The sequence below is a fragment of the Leguminivora glycinivorella genome, chromosome 26, assembly GCF_023078275.1.
Source record: "Leguminivora glycinivorella isolate SPB_JAAS2020 chromosome 26, LegGlyc_1.1, whole genome shotgun sequence".
NCBI classification, from domain to species: Eukaryota; Metazoa; Arthropoda; class Insecta; order Lepidoptera; family Tortricidae; genus Leguminivora; species Leguminivora glycinivorella.
The window spans coordinates 10,882,458-10,903,153 of NC_062996.1; the positions used below are offsets into that span (position 1 = coordinate 10,882,458).

The 20,696-nt window shown below is 38.9% G+C and overlaps 1 protein-coding gene across 1 annotated transcript in view; it reads right to left on the minus strand.

Moving 5' to 3' along the window:
• LOC125239629 (dynactin subunit 1) overlaps positions 1-20,696 on the minus strand; it is an 89,923-nt gene that overhangs the window by 19,732 nt on the left and 49,495 nt on the right. Inside the window, exons 15-25 of the mRNA XM_048147248.1 lie at positions 17,215-17,415; positions 16,658-16,742; positions 16,135-16,240; positions 13,962-14,124; positions 12,365-12,531; positions 9,079-9,216; positions 7,676-7,861; positions 6,522-6,650; positions 5,381-5,503; positions 2,741-2,880; positions 1,776-1,900 (exon numbers count right to left, since the gene is read on the minus strand). Coding sequence (XP_048003205.1) covers positions 1,776-1,900; positions 2,741-2,880; positions 5,381-5,503; positions 6,522-6,650; positions 7,676-7,861; positions 9,079-9,216; positions 12,365-12,531; positions 13,962-14,124; positions 16,135-16,240; positions 16,658-16,742; positions 17,215-17,415 — 1,563 coding nt within the window. The remainder of the gene's footprint in view (positions 1-1,775; positions 1,901-2,740; positions 2,881-5,380; positions 5,504-6,521; positions 6,651-7,675; positions 7,862-9,078; positions 9,217-12,364; positions 12,532-13,961; positions 14,125-16,134; positions 16,241-16,657; positions 16,743-17,214; positions 17,416-20,696) is intronic.

Consider the following 20,696-nt stretch of genomic DNA (forward strand, 5'->3'; position numbering starts at 1 on the left):
AGCCATTTTTAGGGTTCCGTAGCCAACTAGGAACCCTTATAGTTTCGCCATGTCTGTCTGTCCGTCCGTCCGTCCGTCCGTCCGTCCGTCCGTCCGTCCGCGGATAATCTCAGTAACCGTAAGCACTAGAAAGCTGAAATTTGGTACCAATATGTATATCAATCACGCCAACAAAGTGTAAAAATAAAAAAACCGGCCAAGAGCGTGTCGGGCCACGCTCAGTGTAGGGTTCCGTAGTTTTCCGTATTTTTCTCAAAAACTACTGGACCTATCAAGTTCAAAACAATTTTCCTAGAAAGTCTTTATAAAGTTCTACTTTTGTGATTTTTTTCATATTTTTTAAACATATGGTTCAAAAGTTAGAGGGGGGGGACGCACCTTTTTTTTCCTTTAGGAGCGATTATTTCCGAAAATATTCATATTATCAAAAAACGATCTTAGTAAACCCTTATTCATTTTTAAATACCTATCCAACAATATATCACACGTTGGGGTCGGAATGAAAAAAAATATCAGCCCCCACTTTACATGTAGGGGGGGTACCCTAATAAAATATTTTTTTCCATTTTTTATTTTTGCACTTTGTTGGCGTGATTGATATACATATTGGTACCAAATTTCAGCTTTCTAGTACTAACGGTTACTGAGATTATCCGCGGACGGACGGACGGACGGACGGACGGACGGACGGACGGACGGACGGACGGACGGACGGACGGACGGACGGACGGACAGACAGACATGGCGAAACTATAAGGGTTCCTAGTTGACTACGGAACCCTAAAAATGGAAAAAAATGTTTTATTAGGGTACCCCCCCTACATGTAAAGTGGGGGCTGATTTTTTTTTTCATTTCAACCTCAACGTGTGATATATTTTTGGATAGGTATTTAAAAATGAATAAGGGTTTACTAAGATCGTTTTTTGATAATATTAATATCTTCGGAAATAATCGCTCCTAAAGGAAAAAAAAGTGCGTCCCCCCCTCTAACTTTTGAACCATATGTTTAAAAAATATGAAAAAAATCACAAAAGTAGAACTTTATAAAGACTTTCTAGGAAAATTGTTTTGAACTTGATAGGTTCAGTAGTTTTTGAGAAAAATACGAAAAACTACGGAACCCTACACTGAGCGTGGCCCGACACGCTCTTGGCCGGTTTTTTAATTTTTAATTTGAAAGTTTCTGTGGAAGCTGCATTTCTAATGTGATCGGGTAATCGATTGTAGACTGTGGGTCCGAAGCAGTAAATCGACTTTGCCGACTTTGCGAGTGTGTGTCGCTCCGCCACCAGCCGATATGATCTTGTTATATTTAATTTATGGAAATACTGAGGAGTGACGTCGGGGTCAATTCATTTACATCTTTCTTTTATTTTTTATCTTTTATTTTATATCTTTCTCTTTGACATATTAAATATAAATTAAGTATGTTTAAACATAACTACTATCCATATTTTTCTTCTAATTATGTGGTGCTTTATTTCGTCCACTGCGTAAAATATTTTAAGTATAGGAAACTAGCCTTTTCTGGTCAGGTTTTAAATTAAGATAATAAGTGTCTTTTGCTTGTCATCCGACGACATATCGTCACTACTTTAAAAAAAATTGTATCTTCTGTCAATGAAAAGAAAAATGTAATAAGTATGTATGGAATGCACACAGACTTACTGCGTTTTAACTTTGAGGAGCAGTGTGAGATACGAGATTATTTCAAAGTAGTGACGATATCGATATCGATAAGTGTACAGTACAACACTACAGACTAGTGACTTACCGTGGTGCTGCCCTCCCCGCTTCGCGTACAACTTGAGTTTGTCTCGGAGCGCGCCGCGTTCGCTCTCGAGCGAGTCTATATCTTGTTGGAGGTGGTCCATTGTCTCTTCAAATTCTTTCTCTTTGCTGTGAACAAAATAAATGTTTGTAATTAAGCAATATACAAATAAAATAAAAATAAATATTGGGGACACCTTACACAGATCAACTTAGCCGCAAACTAAGCAAAGCTTGTACTATGGGTGCTAAGCGACGATATACATACTTAAATAGATAAATACATCCATACTAACATTATAAATGGGAAAGTGTGTGTGTCTGTTTGTTTGTCCGTCTTTCACGGCAAAACAGAGCGACGAAATGACGTGAGTTTCTAAGTGGAGATAGTTGAAGGGATGGAGAGTGACATAGGCTACTTTTTGTCTCTTTCTAACGCGAGCGAAGCCGCGGACAAAAGCTAGTACTTATATACATAGAAAACATCCATGACTCAGGAACAAATATCTGTGCTCATCACACAAATAAATGCTGTTACCGGGATTCGAACCCGAGACCGCGGCTTAGCAGGCAGGGCCACTACCCGCTAAGCCAGACCGGTCGTCAAAATTTTAACCTTAACTTAATCTTTATTAAAGACAAAGACCTATATAACTTCGTAAATACCGATAAAGTCTAAGAAAAAAACGTACCCCAAAACCATACAGAAAAAGGTACGGTGAGCTAGATGGCGTTGGCGATACACCTTTGGGGTACGCTCGGCTAGATGGCGCTAATATTAATATTTGACATTTTAAAACATATCAAGCTAAGAATATGGGCCAAATTGTCAAAACTGAGGTTCAAAAATTTTAAGCTTGAGAGATGGCAGTCTATGCACTGTGATTACACATTTTACTTTGACAATCATTCTCTATAATACTCGATCCTCTTTGCTAAAGATAAGGGCATTAACTCAGAATAAGTTACCGTTTGAGTTGGTTGTTGGCGTCGTCCAGTTTTCGCGTGAGTTGCTCGGCCTTCAATTCAGCGTCGCGAGCGGCCGCCGTCAGCTTCCTTTCGCCGAGCTCGCGGCGAATCTGCATCTCTGAGAGTTCCTCTTGCTTCGCCTGCACACAAATAAATAGTTACGAGTAGTGTTAACGCCATGACTGGCAACACTGTCCAGGACAGCCAACCTCCGGTCACCCCGCTGATCCAATGAGCAGCGGCCAGCGCCTCGACCTGCCGGACCAATAAGAATGAAGACTGAAGCGCCACAGTTTCCCCTTCGCGTCACTACAAAAGCAAGGTGCACGGCACCAGCGACCCTTCTTTTCTAACCAAAATTCTCTCTCCGTCACGTGTCCTAGACTAGAACCTCTCACTGTACTAAAATCCATTAAAATGGTAATATTCTAAAATCTGTTTTTTTTAATATCTGAGTTCCGGCTCAGACAAGTAGTAATTTATAAATGATTTACCCTTGAATCGCCGACAGACACTTGTTCGAGTATTATTTCAAAGACAACGTTTCAAATCATTTCATCGACAGTTCATATCGTAGAACAATCGATACAAGTAAAATCAAACCGTAGACTTTTATTTCATAAATAAGTTATTCCGAGTATACTTTATATCGTGGTATTTCGTTTCGTGTTTTTTCATTTCATTTTGTTTTACATTAAATACAAATAATTACGCATAATACATACATACATACATACAATCACGCCTGTATCCAATAAAGGGGTAGGCAGAACACATGAAACTACTCAAGTTTCAGTGCCACTCTTGCTTGGCAAATAAGGGGTTGAAAGAAAACGAAACTGTGACATTGCAGTGACAGGTTGCCAGCCTCTCTCCTACGCCACAATTTAACCCGTATCCCACAGTCGCCTTCTACGACACCCACGGGAAGAAAGGGGGTGGTGAAATTCTTAACCCGTCACCACACAGGCTCAAAACAGGGTCAAACAAGTCTGTCAGTAAATAAGAACAAAGAATAGGTATATACATACATAGGTATGTACATAGGTATCCTTTTCTCTAGCACCCTAAAGAAAAGGATGCATATAGTTTTCTTTGTTCTTATTTACTGACAGACTTGTTTGACAGAGTATATTTAGTATTTTTCATATAAATCCATACTAAAATTATAAATGGGAAAGTGTGTGTGTCTGTTTGTTTGTCCGTCTTTCACGGCAAAACGGAGCGACGAATTGATGTGATTTTTTTAAGTGGAGATAGTTGAAGGGATGGAGAGTGACATAGGCTACTTTTTGTCTCTTTCTAACGCGAGCGAAGCCGCTTGAAAAAGCTAGTAATTTATATTTAGTATGTTTCATATAAATCCATACTAAAATTATAAATGAGAAAGTGTGTGCGTCTGTTTGTTTGTCCGTCTTTCACGGCAAAACGGAGCGACGAATTGAGCTAAAAATTGGTGAGCATTAGACTCTACGTCCGTCGCGACATCTTGACAATTTCATTGACAAGTAGCAGTACTGATAATTCACGCTACTTGACGCATGGCGACACTTGATTGTCGCTAGATATCATGCATGTTATTTAATGCATGTTAATTATAAGATGTAATGTTTTGAAAAGAAGTGGCCCGCCGAGTTTCTTGCCGGTCCCATAGTGGATACCCCCCTACAACTGAGGGGGGACTGAAATCTTCTCGAGGCTGAGGCGTAGGGTTAGAGCCGGCGTAGCTTTATTTGGCGTCCATAAGCGCATTTTAAATGCCTACTCGGAAAATAAATATTTCATTTCATATCACTTAACCAGACAGATGGGCCAAAATAGCGACCGAATGGGCACCACAAATTACCAGAGGCCGAGGTAGGCCAAAAATGAGATGGCGGAAAGACCTGGACTCATTTTGTGGCGATTGGCGGGAGCATGCAAAGAGCCGTGATGAGTGGCGAAAAACAGGGGAGGCCTTTGCCCAGCAGTGGGAAACAATATAGGCTATTAAAAAAAAAACACTTAACTATGCCTATACAAATAACCCTCATTTACTGATGCATAGAGTTACAACTCTTCCCTTATTTAGTTATTCCTCTATGACACCTACTAGTCATGCTGCAACTCCAGTTAGCGCGTCAATCTGTGTAACCTCCTTCCCGTAACATAACTTGATTTACCAGCAAGTTATACAAAAAGTCTTTCCTGTTCCAGCGCCCCACGCTTTTACAATAAATATTAAATATAAATATTAAATTAAATAAATATTATAGGACATTCTTACACAGATTAACTGAGCCCCACGGTAAGCTCAAGAAGGCTTGAGTTGTGGGTACTCAGACAACGATATATATAATATATAAATACTTATATACATAGAAAACATCCATGACTCAGGAACAAATATCTGTGCTCATCACACAAATAAATGCCCTTACCGGGATTCGAACCCGGGACCGCGGCGTAGCAGGCAGGGTCACTACCGACTGCGCCAGACCGGTCGTCAAATATTATAATTAAAAGCACATAGTTTTTACACTTCAACCCAGAAATAGAGACAACTTGAACGATCCATAATTTATTTTTGGCTTTTACGTGCATTTATAAAAGCGTATTTTATAGTGTTTTTTTTTAATTTTTAGTGTGTAAAGAACTTACTTTAAGGGCCTTCCTGAGTTCCTTGATGTCAGCCTCCTTGTTTTCCAACTTGATGGTCAAAGTCTTCGTCTCCTCCAGTTGTTTTTTCACGAGCTGCGCGCGCAGCACCACAGGCGGAGTTGGCTGAAACACATATACATTTTTAGTTTATTCCCAGGTCTTAGTGTTCTCTAAAACTATTAAATAATTGAATATAGCGCTGGTAGCCTAGCGGTAAGAGCGTGCGACTTTCGATCCGGAGGTCGCGGGTTCGAACCCCGGCTCTACCAATGAGTTTTTTGAAACATATCGTCACTAGTTTGAAAAAATCTCGTATCTCACGCTGCTCCTCAAAGTTAAAACGCAGTAAGTCTATATGCATTCCATACATACTTACTACAATTTTCTTTTCAGTGACAGACGAAGATGCAAGTTTTTTTTAAAGTAGTGACGATATGAATGTCATCTGATATTTGCCAGTCGCTTTTCGGTGAAGGAAAACATCGTGAGGAAACCGGACTAATTCCAATAAGGCCTAGTTTATCCTTCGGGTTGGAAGGTCAGATGGCAGTCGCTTTCGTAAAACTAGTGCATACGCCAAATCTTGGGATTAGTTGTCAAAGCGGACCCAGGCTCCCATGAGCCGTGGCAAATGCCGGGATAACGCAAGGAGGATGATGAATTGAATAACGAACTTCAAAAAAATCTGGTTGAAAAATACTCGAGCCTTATGTAGGAAAAACTTGAGTCACGTACATTTTCGGCTGCCAAGGTCGCTAGTTTGATGACGTCAGCACTCACGGCTAATAAAGAGTGCTTGGTATATTAATTTTTCCGCAATTTAATCTGGCATTTCTGTATATTCCGAAGTTTGTCAATAAATTAAAGAAACTCTTAAGTTTTCTATTACTAATTAGTAACTACAGTCTAACTAAAAATATTAGAAATTAAATAGTGGCAACGTCGTAGTGTCCTGTTTTCTCGTACATATTGATTTTATACTATACTCTGGCACAATGACTGTATCAGTCAAAAAGGAAAGCAAATTGAAAAAGAAAATTTAAATTTTGCGGCTTTTTCTACTGCTGTACTTACTGGGTGAGTTTGGGTATAACTGTAAGTGTGGATTTTGGAATTGTATACTATAGAAAGTTTATTTTACCTTATCAGCTACGTTTGTGATCGACATCATATCATATTCTTTCTCGGCGGCCATAGTCGCTAGTTTGGTGACGTCAGCGCTCACAGCTGCCAAAGCGTGCTTGATCGTGCGCACTGGACCGTGGTCATCCTGTAACAAAACAGTTTGTTTCATATATCCCATATTCCATAAGGGGTAGGCAGAGCTCATAAAACTACTTAAGTCTCAGTGCCACTCTTGGGATTAAAGGAAAATGAAATTGTGACATTGCAGTGACAGGTTGCCAGCCTCTCGCCTACGCCAGAAATTAACCCATATCCCACAGTCGACTTCCCGTCTTCCCGTCACCACCGCGGAAGCGCCACTCCCTACCATCGGGGATTTAAGTAATTGCTGGTGTTAATTATGCGCAACCCAAATAAATACAGTTATGGCATTATAATGTGGAACTTTATACATTATGTCTCTAATTTTAGATTTTTTTTTTTTAGTATGTATAGGTAGACGTTTGACCACGATCACACCTGATGGTAAGTGATGATGCGGTCTACGGTGGAGCACGCTTACCTATGAGATACCTATTTACTCTTCCTATAAACACAGAGTTCCTGATACAGATAGAATAAATACGTAGATATCTATGTTATGTACATATTATCAAAGAGGATCGAGTATTATAGAGAGTTATTGTCAAAGTAAAATGTGTAATCACAGTGAACAGACTGCCATCTCTCGACACAAGTTTAAAACTTTTGAATCTCAGTCTTGACAATTTGGCCCATATTCTTAGCTTGATATGTGTTAAAATGACAAATATTAATATTAGCGCTATCTAGCCGAGCATTCCCCGAAGGTGTAACGCCATCTAGGCGACCGTACCTTTTTCTCTATGGCTTTGAGGTGTTTTTTTTCTTAGACTTTATCCGTCTATACGGAGTTACATATGTCTTTGATATTAATTATTATGCATCACATCATACTGTTAAAGTAAGAGTTAGACAAGATTAAGGGCCAGTTTCATCAAAACGTCTGTCACCGTTAAAGCGTTCGTTAAATATAATTGTATGGCAAGTTCCATAGACGTCTGTTGCGTGACGATGATGTGTCTGTCAAATGTTGTTGATGCAACTGGCCCTAAGTAGCTTATGATAAGTAGCTCTCAAGGATAAGCGTACCTGCTGATAAGTCTTATTAGTGGCTTGCGTCCACACGTTCAGTAGCACGCTGTGTTGTAGCGGAGCCCCATCTCCTCTGTCGCCGGCTGTCGCTGCGCAGGCGCAGGCGGCGCGCGCGGCGAGGTAGGAGGCGCGCGCGCAACGGGACAGGGTGGCCGCGGCTTCTGTGCGAAGCTTCTCGATTAGCTGCAATAAATAAAAAAAAATTTATAATGTAATAGTACATTACATCAGAGGCCGGGAAAATGATGATTTCCGGCCAAGTGGGTATATACCGGATAGGGATACGAGGCCGGGAATCCGTTTTCACGTTGAGGCATGTATAGTTCTTTTCTCAAACATACAATGAAATAAAAAAAAATGTTCTAAAAGACAATATTTTATAAAAAAAAGTTACTTTGCAGGCCTAGGCCTAAAACATAATATGAAATCCCTTTAGAGTCCTCTCGAGTTGTTGCGCCCAAAAAGCGATACTTCCCAGCCCATTTTAAGGAACGTAAAGACAATATTTCATTGCATGTTTGAGAAAACTAGTTTTAAGTTCTTGGCCGAATAGGAATGACGACTACATAAAAAAATGGCATTCTGTTTAATCCGACAGTTAGATCGTCCAAAGATACTGAACACATATTTTTCGCTTTTTCTAAATAAGTAATTAAAAAATACAAAGATATAGAGCATCAAAGTTCCGGAGTGGGGGCTTGCGACGTCACTTCTAAGTAAAAATTGTACCTAGGCGTGACGTCACGCGAAACTTCAACGCACTGGTACCATCGTCATTTTTCGTTTACGAGAAAAAAGAAAAAGTACATGTCTAAAATTCTTTAATAATGACTAATTAGTTTTTTTAGGGTGGGCAACAAAGTTGCTCGGCGACTTACGTATTTGTATGAAAAATTGCGTTTCGACATTTTTATGGAACAGTAATCATTTTTTTCCAAATCCTGCATTAGTTAGCCAGACCGTCCAGATGCACCCATCGGATCCGCCCGGCAGACGTGCCCGGCGGACAAATCCGTACGTGTATGGCTAGCTATTGGTCCTATAATAAAAGTTGTTCATTATAGCCTCAAAAGTCACTATTTCAAGTATGAACGGTCCTTTTTATTCCCCGTCTGTATGTAACTAGCAAAGAGGATCGAGTATTAAAGAGCGTTACTGTCAAAGTAAAATGTGTAATCACAGTGCATAGACTGCCATCTCTCGACACAGGCTTAAAACTTTTGAACCTCAGTTTTAACAATTTGGCCCATATTCTTAGCTTGATATGTTTTAAAATGGTGTAAAGGTGTATCGCCATCTAGCTCACCGTACCTTTTTCTGTATGGTTTTGGGGTACGTTTTTTTCTTAGACTTTATCTGTCTGTACGAAGTTATATAGGTCTTTGGTAACTAGTAATTACCTGCACTGGCAATGGCACCGGCGCTTGTGGCGCGGGCGGTAACCGACGTCTAGCGCTCTTGAGGGCCTGCTGCAGCGCGCTGGCCGTCGTTATCATGTGCGTGTGGAGCTGCCCTAACTCCAGCCCGTGCTCGGCTTGCTGAAACAAAAATAACACATTTAAAGTCCATGCATTCTTATAATTAAAGAAACCCAACAAAAGGGAGTGTACAAGTTTCTAATGGGGTGGCAACGCGCATGTGACACTGTTTGAATTGCAGGCGTCCATAGGTTACGGTGACCGCTTTACATCAGGCGGACCGTATACTTGTTTGCCACCGACGAAGTATTAAAAAAATTTCAAATAAATCGTCAGGTCAAAACCCAACCAAGTCGGGGTGATGAGTGTAAAACCATATTTATCGAACTGTTAATTTATTGAATTGAACTTACATTTAAAACCAAGATGCGTAAGCATTTATTAAACATATTCGTGACTAAGTATTATAAGCTAAAATAGTTATTTGTTTAACAAGGGGGGCAAAGTGGTTTTTTAATCGCACGTGCCAATATTATACACGAGCAAGTGAAAAATTCCAATATTGAACCGCGAGCGTAGCGAGTGGTACAAAAACTAAAATCAAGATTTTAGGGTTCGCGAGGGTTTCAAGGCACGAAGGTTAAACAAACTTTGCCACCGAGTGAAACACAAAATTTTTCACCACACCAACACGAACAAAACACTGACTGTAAAACATGAAACTAAATCAAATCCATGGATTAATTAAATATTTATAATTCAAAATCATCATTTATAAGTTAAATCTACCAGCCCACTTAAGACATCAATTTAAAATTTGTACGAAATTACTTTGCAATCTTGTGGATAAAATGCAATTTTGATATCTGTTTTCTAATAGGAAAGTGAGCCTTTACCAGTTGGGGTGTTGAAAATATTATTTGTTTACCAGTAAATTCGTCTGTTGCAGCGCGCTAGCGTCAGCATGTAACGCGCGTGCTAGCGCGAGCGACTGCCTCGCGAGGGTATTTTGCTCCAGGGTGGACAGGCCGAGGATAACTACAGCCGAGACAGCATCAAAGGTACTTTTCGTATGTATAGTCAATGATGAGATATGCCATAGTATTATGGGGCAACACCATGTCACTAAAACTAGACTGTTTACTTGATACCTACTTGAGAACTGTTGCCAATGCGTACTTTGTTGTACATCAACACAAATGAATTACAGCATAATAAAATAAAACTATGGAAACGGATTAAATCGCATATAATGAGTTTACAATTCATCCCGACGTTTCGAACATTTTACAGCGTTCGTGGTCAACGGGTGACTGAGGAAAAATTACAAAATTCTTGTGATGCAATTGGCATATTTTGTGATCTTTCAAAAGCCTTTGATTGTGTGGATCATGGAACGCTCATTTTGAAATTAGAACACTATGGTTTGTCTATAAATGCCCTAAACTTTATGTCTTCTTACCTTAGCAATAGAACACAAACAGTAGTTGTTAACAAAACTCGCTCTAGCGGGACTGTAGTCCAATTAGGAGTGCCACAAGGCTCAATTTTAGGTCCATTCCTGTTTTTGGTTTATATAAATGATTTGCCATGTATAGTGAAAAACTTTTGTGAAATAGTACTTTTTGCTGATGATACATCACTGCTTTTTAATGTTGACCGAAAATCTACGGATTACAATGTAATTAATAGCACGTTAGCTGATGTACTGCAGTGGTTTACTGTCAACAATTTACTTCTTAATTAACCATTAATTAGCCCTTTGTTGTCTGATATAATAAATAAATAATTAATTAAATTAAATTAAATTAATTCTAAGAAAACCAAATGTATTCGATTTTCTCTGCCGAATGTTAAACCAATCGATACAAAAATACTTTTGAATGATGAATGCTTAGAGATGGTAGATACAACACTGTTTCTTGGTTTAACATTGGACAAAAATCTACAATGGAGTCCTCATATAAAGAAACTAGCAAGCAAATTAAGTTCAGCCGCATACGCCGTTAGGAGAATCAGGCAACTGACTAATGTTGAGACAGCTCGCCTAGTGTATCATAGTTATTTTCACAGTGTAATGTCATACGGTATTCTGGTTTGGGGCAAAGCAGCTGACATACAGACTATCTTTGTATTACAAAAGAGAGCCATTCGTTCTATTTACAACTTAGGAACACGTGAATCAGTAAGAGAACTCTTCAAAGAAATTAATATCTTAACTGTAGCTTTCCAATACATTTATGATAGTATAATTTATGTTGTTAAGAATTTAGACTGTTTCACTAAGAATTCTGATATCCATAATTATAACACTAGAAACAAAAATAAGCTTGCCATAAAGAAGTTTCGTGTCCGTAAAGTACAGAAGTCATTTGTTGGGCAATGCATTCATTTTTATAATAAGTTACCTGACACTGCTTTGAGATTACCCCTCCCAGCTCTTAAGAACTACTTAAAAAAATCATTGATGTTAAAGGCTTATTACAGAGTCGAGGACTATTTGACAGACAAACATGCATGGCCCGAACCAGAAACTACAAAAAACGAATAGCAATTAAAATAATTGTATTATGTATAGAGGACACAGTTCAGATAAGAAAGCACATCAAATATTTTATATTTTATGTTGTGTAGGTAAATTACATATTTAATGATATTGAGATTCATATTATCTTTTTCTTCTATGACAATTTGATATGTTTTCTCTGAAGAAGAACGACGTATTATTAAGCAATAATATAATTTATTGAAATTGATTTCCATAGAGTACCTAGTCTGTTCATATTCTTTGATGAATACTTTTGCATGTTAAATTGTATGTTGTTATTTAATGCATGTTAATTATAAGATGTAATGTTTTGAAAAGAAGTTGCCCGCCGAGTTTCTTGCCGGTCCCATAGTGGATACCCCCCTCCCAACTGAGGGGGGACTGAAATCTTCTCGAGGCTGAGGCGTAGGGTTAGAGCCGGCGTAGCTTTATTTGACGTTCATATGCGCATTGTAATATGCCTACTTGAAAAATAAATATTTCATTTTCATTTCATTTCATTTCATTTTCATTTTTACAATGTACAAAAGCTACCTTTCCATAGTTTTATTTCATGAGTAACTATCGCGATAACCGAAGACAATATTATGTACAGCATAATACTTTGGGGTGAACGTGCCTACGGGAAAATACCATTGAAGTCTGTTGTAGTGCACTTTTATGAACCTTATGTGTCAATAATGAGATATGGCGTAGTATTATGGGGCAAAGACAAGTTACCAGTAGGGTCTGTTGCAGCGCGCTAGCGTCGGCGTGTAACGCGCGTGCTAGCGCGTCCAGAGCGCAGCAAGCGTGAGCGACTGCCTCGCGAGGGTATTCTGGCTCCAGGGTGGATAGGCCGAGGGCTGACCACATTGCGGAGAGGTAGGTCCAACAGCGTTCGATGCCTGTGGGGTGAAAAGGGAAAATAAGACACCCTATAGTACACTACCCTACCCTACTGCCACACCTCGGACACATATATTGAAAGAGGCGCGTTCCTAGCTCACAGTCTAAGCTCGTGTAGGTGAACGAGTACTATGCTTGTATGAGTGAAATATGACAGGTCGACCGTTCGTGTTTTTGACAGGCGGTAACTGTGAGGTAACCGAGAGGGGGTGGGCGGCACTTTCAGTGGGGAGCGGTAGTGGCCATACTGTACGATAGTACTCTTTATATACTGTGCTACTGCAATACAAAATGTTGACCGAATGGTGGCCTCTATCGGATGTAAGAAGCGCCTGGCATCCGTTGGCTCGTTGGGTGGACGACATTCGAAAAACTGCGGGGCACTTCTGGATGAGATTAGCCCAGGACCGGGATAAGTGGCGTACACGAAGTACACATATGTCTTTGGCCTGGGGCTAAGTTGATTTGTGTAAGATATCCCCAACATTTATTATTTATTTATTTAAAATGAGCTAGAGATTAATCAACAATTAAAGTCCGTGACCGTACTTAAAAGGCTCGGGGACTACTGAAACGGAATTTGTACATAGACCAGCAGTTCTCGAAAAGTTTGTACAAAAATTAAGGAAAAACACTCATAGTGTTGTGTTCCTGCCGGTGAGTAAGGCTGCCAGAGCTCAACGAGGGTGCGGGGTGCTGACGACGGGAGGACTTACGGAACTAATTTGTTCCGTCTATTGTCCTTTGAGTCGTCGGCAACCCAAACCCTCCTTTGAACTTGTACACTCCTTTTTGCTGTGTACTTATACTTAACACAGCAAAGGGGAGTGTACAAGTTTCTAATGGGGTGGCAACGCGCATGTGACACTCTTTGAGTTGCAGGCGTCCATAGGTTACGGTGACCGCTTTCCATCAGGCGGACCGTATGCTTGTTTGCCACCGACGTAGTATAAATAAAAAAAAAGTTTAATTTGTTTTTAATTATTCCTATTTTGTTACCAAGATTTTCTTGATGAATTGAGATTTTAGTAAGTTTTATTTCGTCATTAAGGTTCTCTAGTATCTATATTTTCTTAATTATAACAGTTATCCTGTATATATCTTACGAAAGTCGACTTATGTTGGTAACAAAATAGGATCAATTAAAATTTGCTGACGTGGCTATGTATAAAGTTGTCGGGAAATGCTCAGATTTGTTTACCACGAGATGGACATCGGAGAAGTCAATTTAAATAACCTAACCACAAAACCCCCAAAGTGGACAGATTTTGATGAAACATAGCAAAGAACACTCCCGACTAATTCAGCTTTCAAACAAAAAAAAACTAAATCTAAATCGGTTTCATCCGTTCGGGAGCTACGATGTCACAGACAGACACGTCAAACTTACAACACCCCGTCGTTTTTGCGTCGGGGTTTAAAAACATACCGTCGAGGCCGACGTTTTCATCTAGCTCGTTGCTCTTGAGCAGTTGTAAAGCGCCATCTAGTGCTTTTTCTTGTTGACTGGCGTCTGGGAGGGCGCTGGCTGCCTTTAGAAGGAGCTCTGGCTTACAGGAATCCAAGGTCCATACCCACATTGATACAATACACTGGAAAAATAAAATGAAATTGTAATTAGGTGATAGGTGATACGCGAATAGTTGAGCATTTCTTTTTTTGCCACTTTTATTAAATGTGATATTTTTGAAAAAAAATATCGTCACTACTTTTAAAAAACCTCGTATCTCACGCTGTTCCTCAAAGTTAAAACGCAGTAAGTCCATATGCATTCCATACATACTTACTACAATTTTCTTTTCATTGACAGACGAAGATACAAGTTAGTGACGATATGGTATTTCTACTGAGAATCAGTAGCTTTTTAAATCCTAGTAGTTAAAAAAATTGTTCCATACGATTTTTTCTTATTTTGTTACCATTTTCCGTATATGTTGTATGGGGTAACAAAAGAGGAAAGTAACAAAAATGTATGGAAATTCTGGGACACTTTTTGTCTCCCAGTGAGATTGAAAGTACTCGTGATTCTGAGTACAATTGACCTAAAATTCCCTAAAAAAAATCAAAATAAAAAAATGGCAAAAAAAAGAAATGCTCAGTTAACATTATGATACAAGTGCGGAAATGAGGAAGTTAGGAACGAGTGGCGATAAATCAAAACACGACTGAAGGGAGTGTTTTAAATCGACACGAGTTACGAATTTCCTTTTCGCACGTGTTCGACGTTTTTCAATACAGATGGCCCTCTGACGTTTACACCTGGCAAGAAATGAACCACTTTGCGCGCTAGTGTGGAGAAAAAGCACCATATGTACTAAAAAAAATTGAAAAAACCCCCGACCGCGACATAGTAGACCGATTTTCATGAAACATGGTTAAGAACACTCCCGACTATCTCAGCTTTCAGACAAAAAAAAACTAAATTTAAATCGGTTCATCCGTTCGGGAGTTACGATGCCACAGACAGACAAACACACAGACAGACACGTCAAACATGTAACAACCCTTCGTTTTTTCGTCGGGGGTTAAAAATACAATTTGATTAATATTTGTTGTGGTAACCAAGTCAGGATGGTACACTTGACAGATTCAATTCAATAGTTTCAATAGTTTAGTTTTAACAGCCACATAACTTGTCAAAATCGATAACAAAAGCAAAATCATTTCATCAATAAATTGCTCAAAACAATAAATGAAGTAACGTTGTATTTGATTACCGTAAGCAAACTTTCTTAGACTATTCAGCGCTACCACACCTCGGACACTGGCGATCAAATATATGAAAGAGGCGCGTTCCTAGCACACAGTCTAAGCTCGTGTAGGTGAACGCGTACCATGCTTGTATGAGTGAGATATGACAGGTGGACTGTTCGCGTTTGTGACAGGCGGAAACTGTGAGGGGGTGGGTGGCACTATCAGCGGGGAGCGGGAGTGGCCATACTGTACGATAGTACTCTTTATTATACTGCGACGTGTCGATGACACATTTAGCTTTAGTGTAGGCAAAGAGGATCGAGTATTATAGAGTTACTGTCGAAGTAAAATGTGTAATCACAGTGCATAGACTGCCATCTCTCGACACAGGCTCAAAACTTTTGAACCTCAGGTTTGACAATTTGGTCCATATTCTTAGCTTGATACAAAGACCTATATAACTTCGTATAGACCGATAAAGTCTAAGAAAAAAACGTACCCCAAAACCATACAGAAAAAGGTACGGTGAGCTAGATGGCGATACACCTTTGAGGTACGCTCAGCTAGATGGCGCTAATATAAATATTTGACATTTTTAAACATATCAAGCTAAGAATATGGGCCAAATTGTCAAAACTGAGGTTCAAAAGTTTTAAGCCTCTGTCGAGAGATGGCAGTCTATGCACTGTGATTACACATTTTACTTTGACAGTAACTCTCTTTAATACTCGATCCTCTTTGCTTGATATGTGTTAAAATGTCAAATATGAATATTAGCGCCATCTAGCTGAGCGTATCCCAAAGGTGTAATGCCATCTAGGCCACCGTACCTTTTTCTGTATGGTACTGAGGTACGTTTTTTTCTTAGAGTTATATGTATATGTCTTTGGTATAGGTAAATATCATACCTGTATCATGTGAAGCTGGTATTCGAGCTGGCACCTGAAGCTGTATTGCACGGCGGTGTGAGTCTTGGTCACCGCCTCTCTATCCCACACGTTGACAGCTGGGAACCTGTTGTAAAATAATAAAATAAAAATAAAATAAATAAATATTGGGGACACTTTACACAGATCAACTTAGCCCCAAACTAAGCAAAGCTTGTACTATGGGTGCTAAGCGACGATATACATACTAAATAGATAAATACATACTTATATACATAGAAAACATCCATGACTCAGGAACAAATCTCTGCGCTAATCACACAAATAAATGCCCTTATCGGGATTCGAACCCAGGACCGCAGCTTAGCAGGCAGAGTCACTGCCGACTGAGCCCGACCGGTCGTCAAAAATATTTAGAATCTTCAAATAAATACGCTTTGCAATCACAAATCTAAGTAAACTTAAACAAATCATGCAACTTGTCGAAATGCGCAAAAGATTGATTTGTGCGCGTAAGTTTCGGACCGTCATAGAATCAACATACCGTTCCCTGATTTGTCCGAGTATGATGTCCGATTTCGTGGTGAGACGTTGCAGCAGAAGAATTAACAGTATAGCGTCATGGTCACCTGCAACAAGTTCCAGTTATTATTAGAATGTCCTTATACATCTGCTTTTTGGTTTGTAATATATGTATTATTGTAATGTGTGTTGAACACAAATTATTGAAGAAACCAAAACGCAAACCGACATCTAAATCAGGCAGCGCAGGTTAAAAGTGTAGATACTAAACTTAGTTAAATTTCTCCTATCAAAGCATACGCAAAGAGCATGTGTACGTATACCGACCCAGAGAACCAGCGAATAAACTTAAATGGGGGGCGAGTTGTATCTTGTTGAGATAGTAGTATGTATGTACTAACCTGCCGGCTGTATGAAGTGGTCAGGCAGACACGCGGCTAGCATATCAGCTCTCGTGCCTGAGTCAGTTCTAGTGCACGCAACTGTAAGTCCACAGAGCGTGTAGATAGCCACAGGTGAACCAGTGAAAAAACTTAAATCGGGGGGCGAGCTGTATCTTATTCAAAACTTAATACAAACCTGCTGGTTGCATGAAATGGTCAGGTAGACACGCGGCTAACATGTCAGCTCTTGCACGTGCCTGAGCCAGTTCTAGTGCACGCAGCTGTAGGTCCACAGAGCGTGTAGAGGCACGGGAGAGGTGCACTAAGGAGCCAAGTTCGACGGGCGGTGAGCGGGAAGGCTCCGGCGTGTCTTGCTCGGAAGATGGGGCTGGGGAACCTGAAAAAAAAGTTGAGACTGAAATTAGGAAAATGTTGGACATTGCTAAAAATTGGGATAATGTTCTCTGGTCCCGGATTCTTAGTTACTTCTTTGTTGAGTAAGCGCTCTCCTGATTGGGTTCTTACTTATTTTTATTCAACTTTTTTTTGTAACTTAAGAGTGGAAGCAGTTTCTCTTGAATTATTTCCTAGAGTTTGTGTGGCTACCTCCTACCAAATCGTAGCCAGCTTTCTCGTAGAACAGCTCTTCAGGGTTGTTAAAAAGGCTAGTTTTAGTGTCACTCGGACCGACCATGCGGAGAGATCCGCACCGGACTAATATGAAAATTAGGGGGCGTTTTAGAGCGGAGCGGACAACAACATCTTCGACTTCATATAAATTGGTCGCGCGGATCGCAGACTAGGCTTGTGTCGTTCACGAACTATGAACTGTTAGGAATAAAATCCCATCAATGACCGAAATGAACTGAATCTTTCCGTGGTCTGAGTATCGGTCTTTGCTCATTTAGTTCAGTATAGGATCGGCGAGCGGGAGCGGTTTGGATCGAGAACGAATGTGTGACTGCGCCGACCGAGAGCGAGAGCTACTTAGCAGAGCAACAAAAAAAGTCAAGTTTTCATATTAAACTTCGGTTACTTACAACCTTTCGGCCCGGAATGTTACTATCTGTGGACTATTCGTATAATTTTGACACTATTCGGTCCCATTCGTTCTGATCTTTCCGACCGCAGTGATCGCTGGTCTGGCTGAACTAAATGAGCAAAAGACCTAAAAGAGCGAACTAGTTCATGGGAGCGATTGAACGAGATCGGAGCGCTCCGATCAACGAACGAAACGGCACAAGCCTATCGCAGACGGTCCGCGTAGCAATAAAATCAGCCTAACTGTTACATAAATTAAAGTACATACGTAAGAAAAGTAACTGCTAATAGGCTACTAAACTTATATCGACCGGTTTGGCTCAGTCGGTAGTGACCCTGCCTGCTGAGCCGCGGTCCTGGGTTCGAATCCCGGTAAGAGCATTTATTTGTGTGATGAGCACAGATATTTGTTCCTGAGTCATGGATGTATATTTATCTATATAAGTAAGTATATCGTCGCTTAGCACCCATAGTACAAGCTTTGCTTAGTTTGGGGCTAAGTTGATCTGTGTAAGGTGTCCCCAATATTTATTTTTATTTATATCGATTTTGGCTCAATAAATGATTGTCTTCTGTAGTATCTGACATAAAAAAACAATATTTATAGATTTTGGGTATTAAAAGTGTATGATGACTGCGTATTTTCGATTACAAAATGTGTGTAATTTTTTATTCATTTTGGCCACCGAAAACTCTGTCAGCGATGTAGTGACGTCATCGAATTCGAACCTTACTGCATGTCAAAACAATCACTGACATATTGAACTTTATGCCTTCATACTTAAAAAGTCAGAAAATGTTGTTTTCGAATAATGACCTGATGCCCAGATAATCTATAGATTAACATGACTGTGTTGTTTTCGCCTGATTACGTAAAAGTATACTTTAAAAATATTTTCTGCTTGTTTTAAGTCATAATAAAATATGGTAATATTTTATTACGGTTAATTGGACAGTACTTTATCATCAGGGCCCGTGACTTTCATGCCGATGACATAAATTTGACGAGCGTGACGGATAGGATGTTTCAAGAGTTTTATTTAATAATTAATCATTATTCATCAATCATTTTAATCGTGACTTCCAAACTAATCTATTCATACGTGAAATAATTAATACCTACTTGATACGCGAAAAGTACATTAAATTATTTGTTTACTTTTTTTTACATTCATTTTATTAAATATGTTTGTTACCATATTGCAATAAATTATTAAAACAAAACAAATTGTTTCCTTTTCGTTTCACGTATCAAGTAGGTATTAATTATTCCACGTATGAATAGCTTAGTTTTGAAGTAATGGCTGAGATACGCGTCATACTCGTGAACGGGTGCTGTTTGTGGAGACTGGTCTGTTCAAGCTTACCTGGGCCACATGTTTTGTTAGATTATTTAACTTTACTTTTGAGCGGATTGCGAGACACTACATTCGGTTCTTGTAAGAATTAAACTTAAGTAAGTAATGTCTTAAGGATGACACTAGAGACCATCACGTTGTCGTTTAATTTAGTTAATTTTAGCTTTTGGACACTTAGAGACTTTATACATCTCTGAGATTTTGATTATATTTTATTTTAAAATAGACTCCTTACTTTAATGACCTTGTTGTCGTTTGATTAAGTTAATGTTAGTTTTTTGGACACTTAGAGACCTTATACATCTCTGAGATTTTGATTATATTTTTAAACTTAATTTGTAACCTTGATTGGCCCTTATTTGTAAACTTGATTTGTTCTTTAATGATTGACAACTAGAGACTTGTACATCTCTTGAATTGTGTAATTTAGCTGTTCATTTTTTGTATTTTTTTTTTTGTATTATTTGATAAAGGTTTTTACTTTTAAATATTTTAATTTTATAAAATTTGACTCTTGGAGACGCTATACATCTCCATGGATTATTTGATTAAGTATAATATTTTTACTTGTAATATTCAGTCTTTTACAACTATTGAAGTATTATAGATTTCTTTTATCTTTGTATCTGTTTGCACTTTCTTTATGTATTGATTATAGTTAGTAATAATATGACATTTAGAGACTTTATACATCTCTAATTCTATATCAGTGTATAGCTACTTTGCTTATGATTAATATTTTTAGTTAATATTTCTATTAATTTCATTTGTTTAACTTTAATGAATACTCTGTAATGTTGACATGTAAAAGTGCCCCCGTGGCCTATTTGCTGAATAAATGATTTTGTATTTTTGTATTTTGTATTCGTACATGAAAAAATTGATTAATGAATAATGATTAATTATTACAATAAAACTATTTGAATCATCCTACACGCAGCGTGACGTCAAATTGATGTCATCGGCATGAAAGTTACGGGCCCTGTTTATCATATAAGACAGACTTTAAAAAAACCGGCCAAGAGCGTGTCGGGCCACGCTCAGTGTAGGGTTCCGTAGTTTTCCGTATTTTTCTCAAAAACTACTGAACCTATCAAGTTCAAAACAATTTTCCTAGAAAGTCTTTATAAAGTTCTACTTTTGGGATTTTTTTCATATTTTTTAAACATATGGTTCAAAAGTTAGAGGGGGGGGACGCACTTTTTTTTCCTTTAGGAGCGATTATTTCCGAAAATATTAATATTATCAAAAAACGATCTTAGTAAACCCTTATTCATTT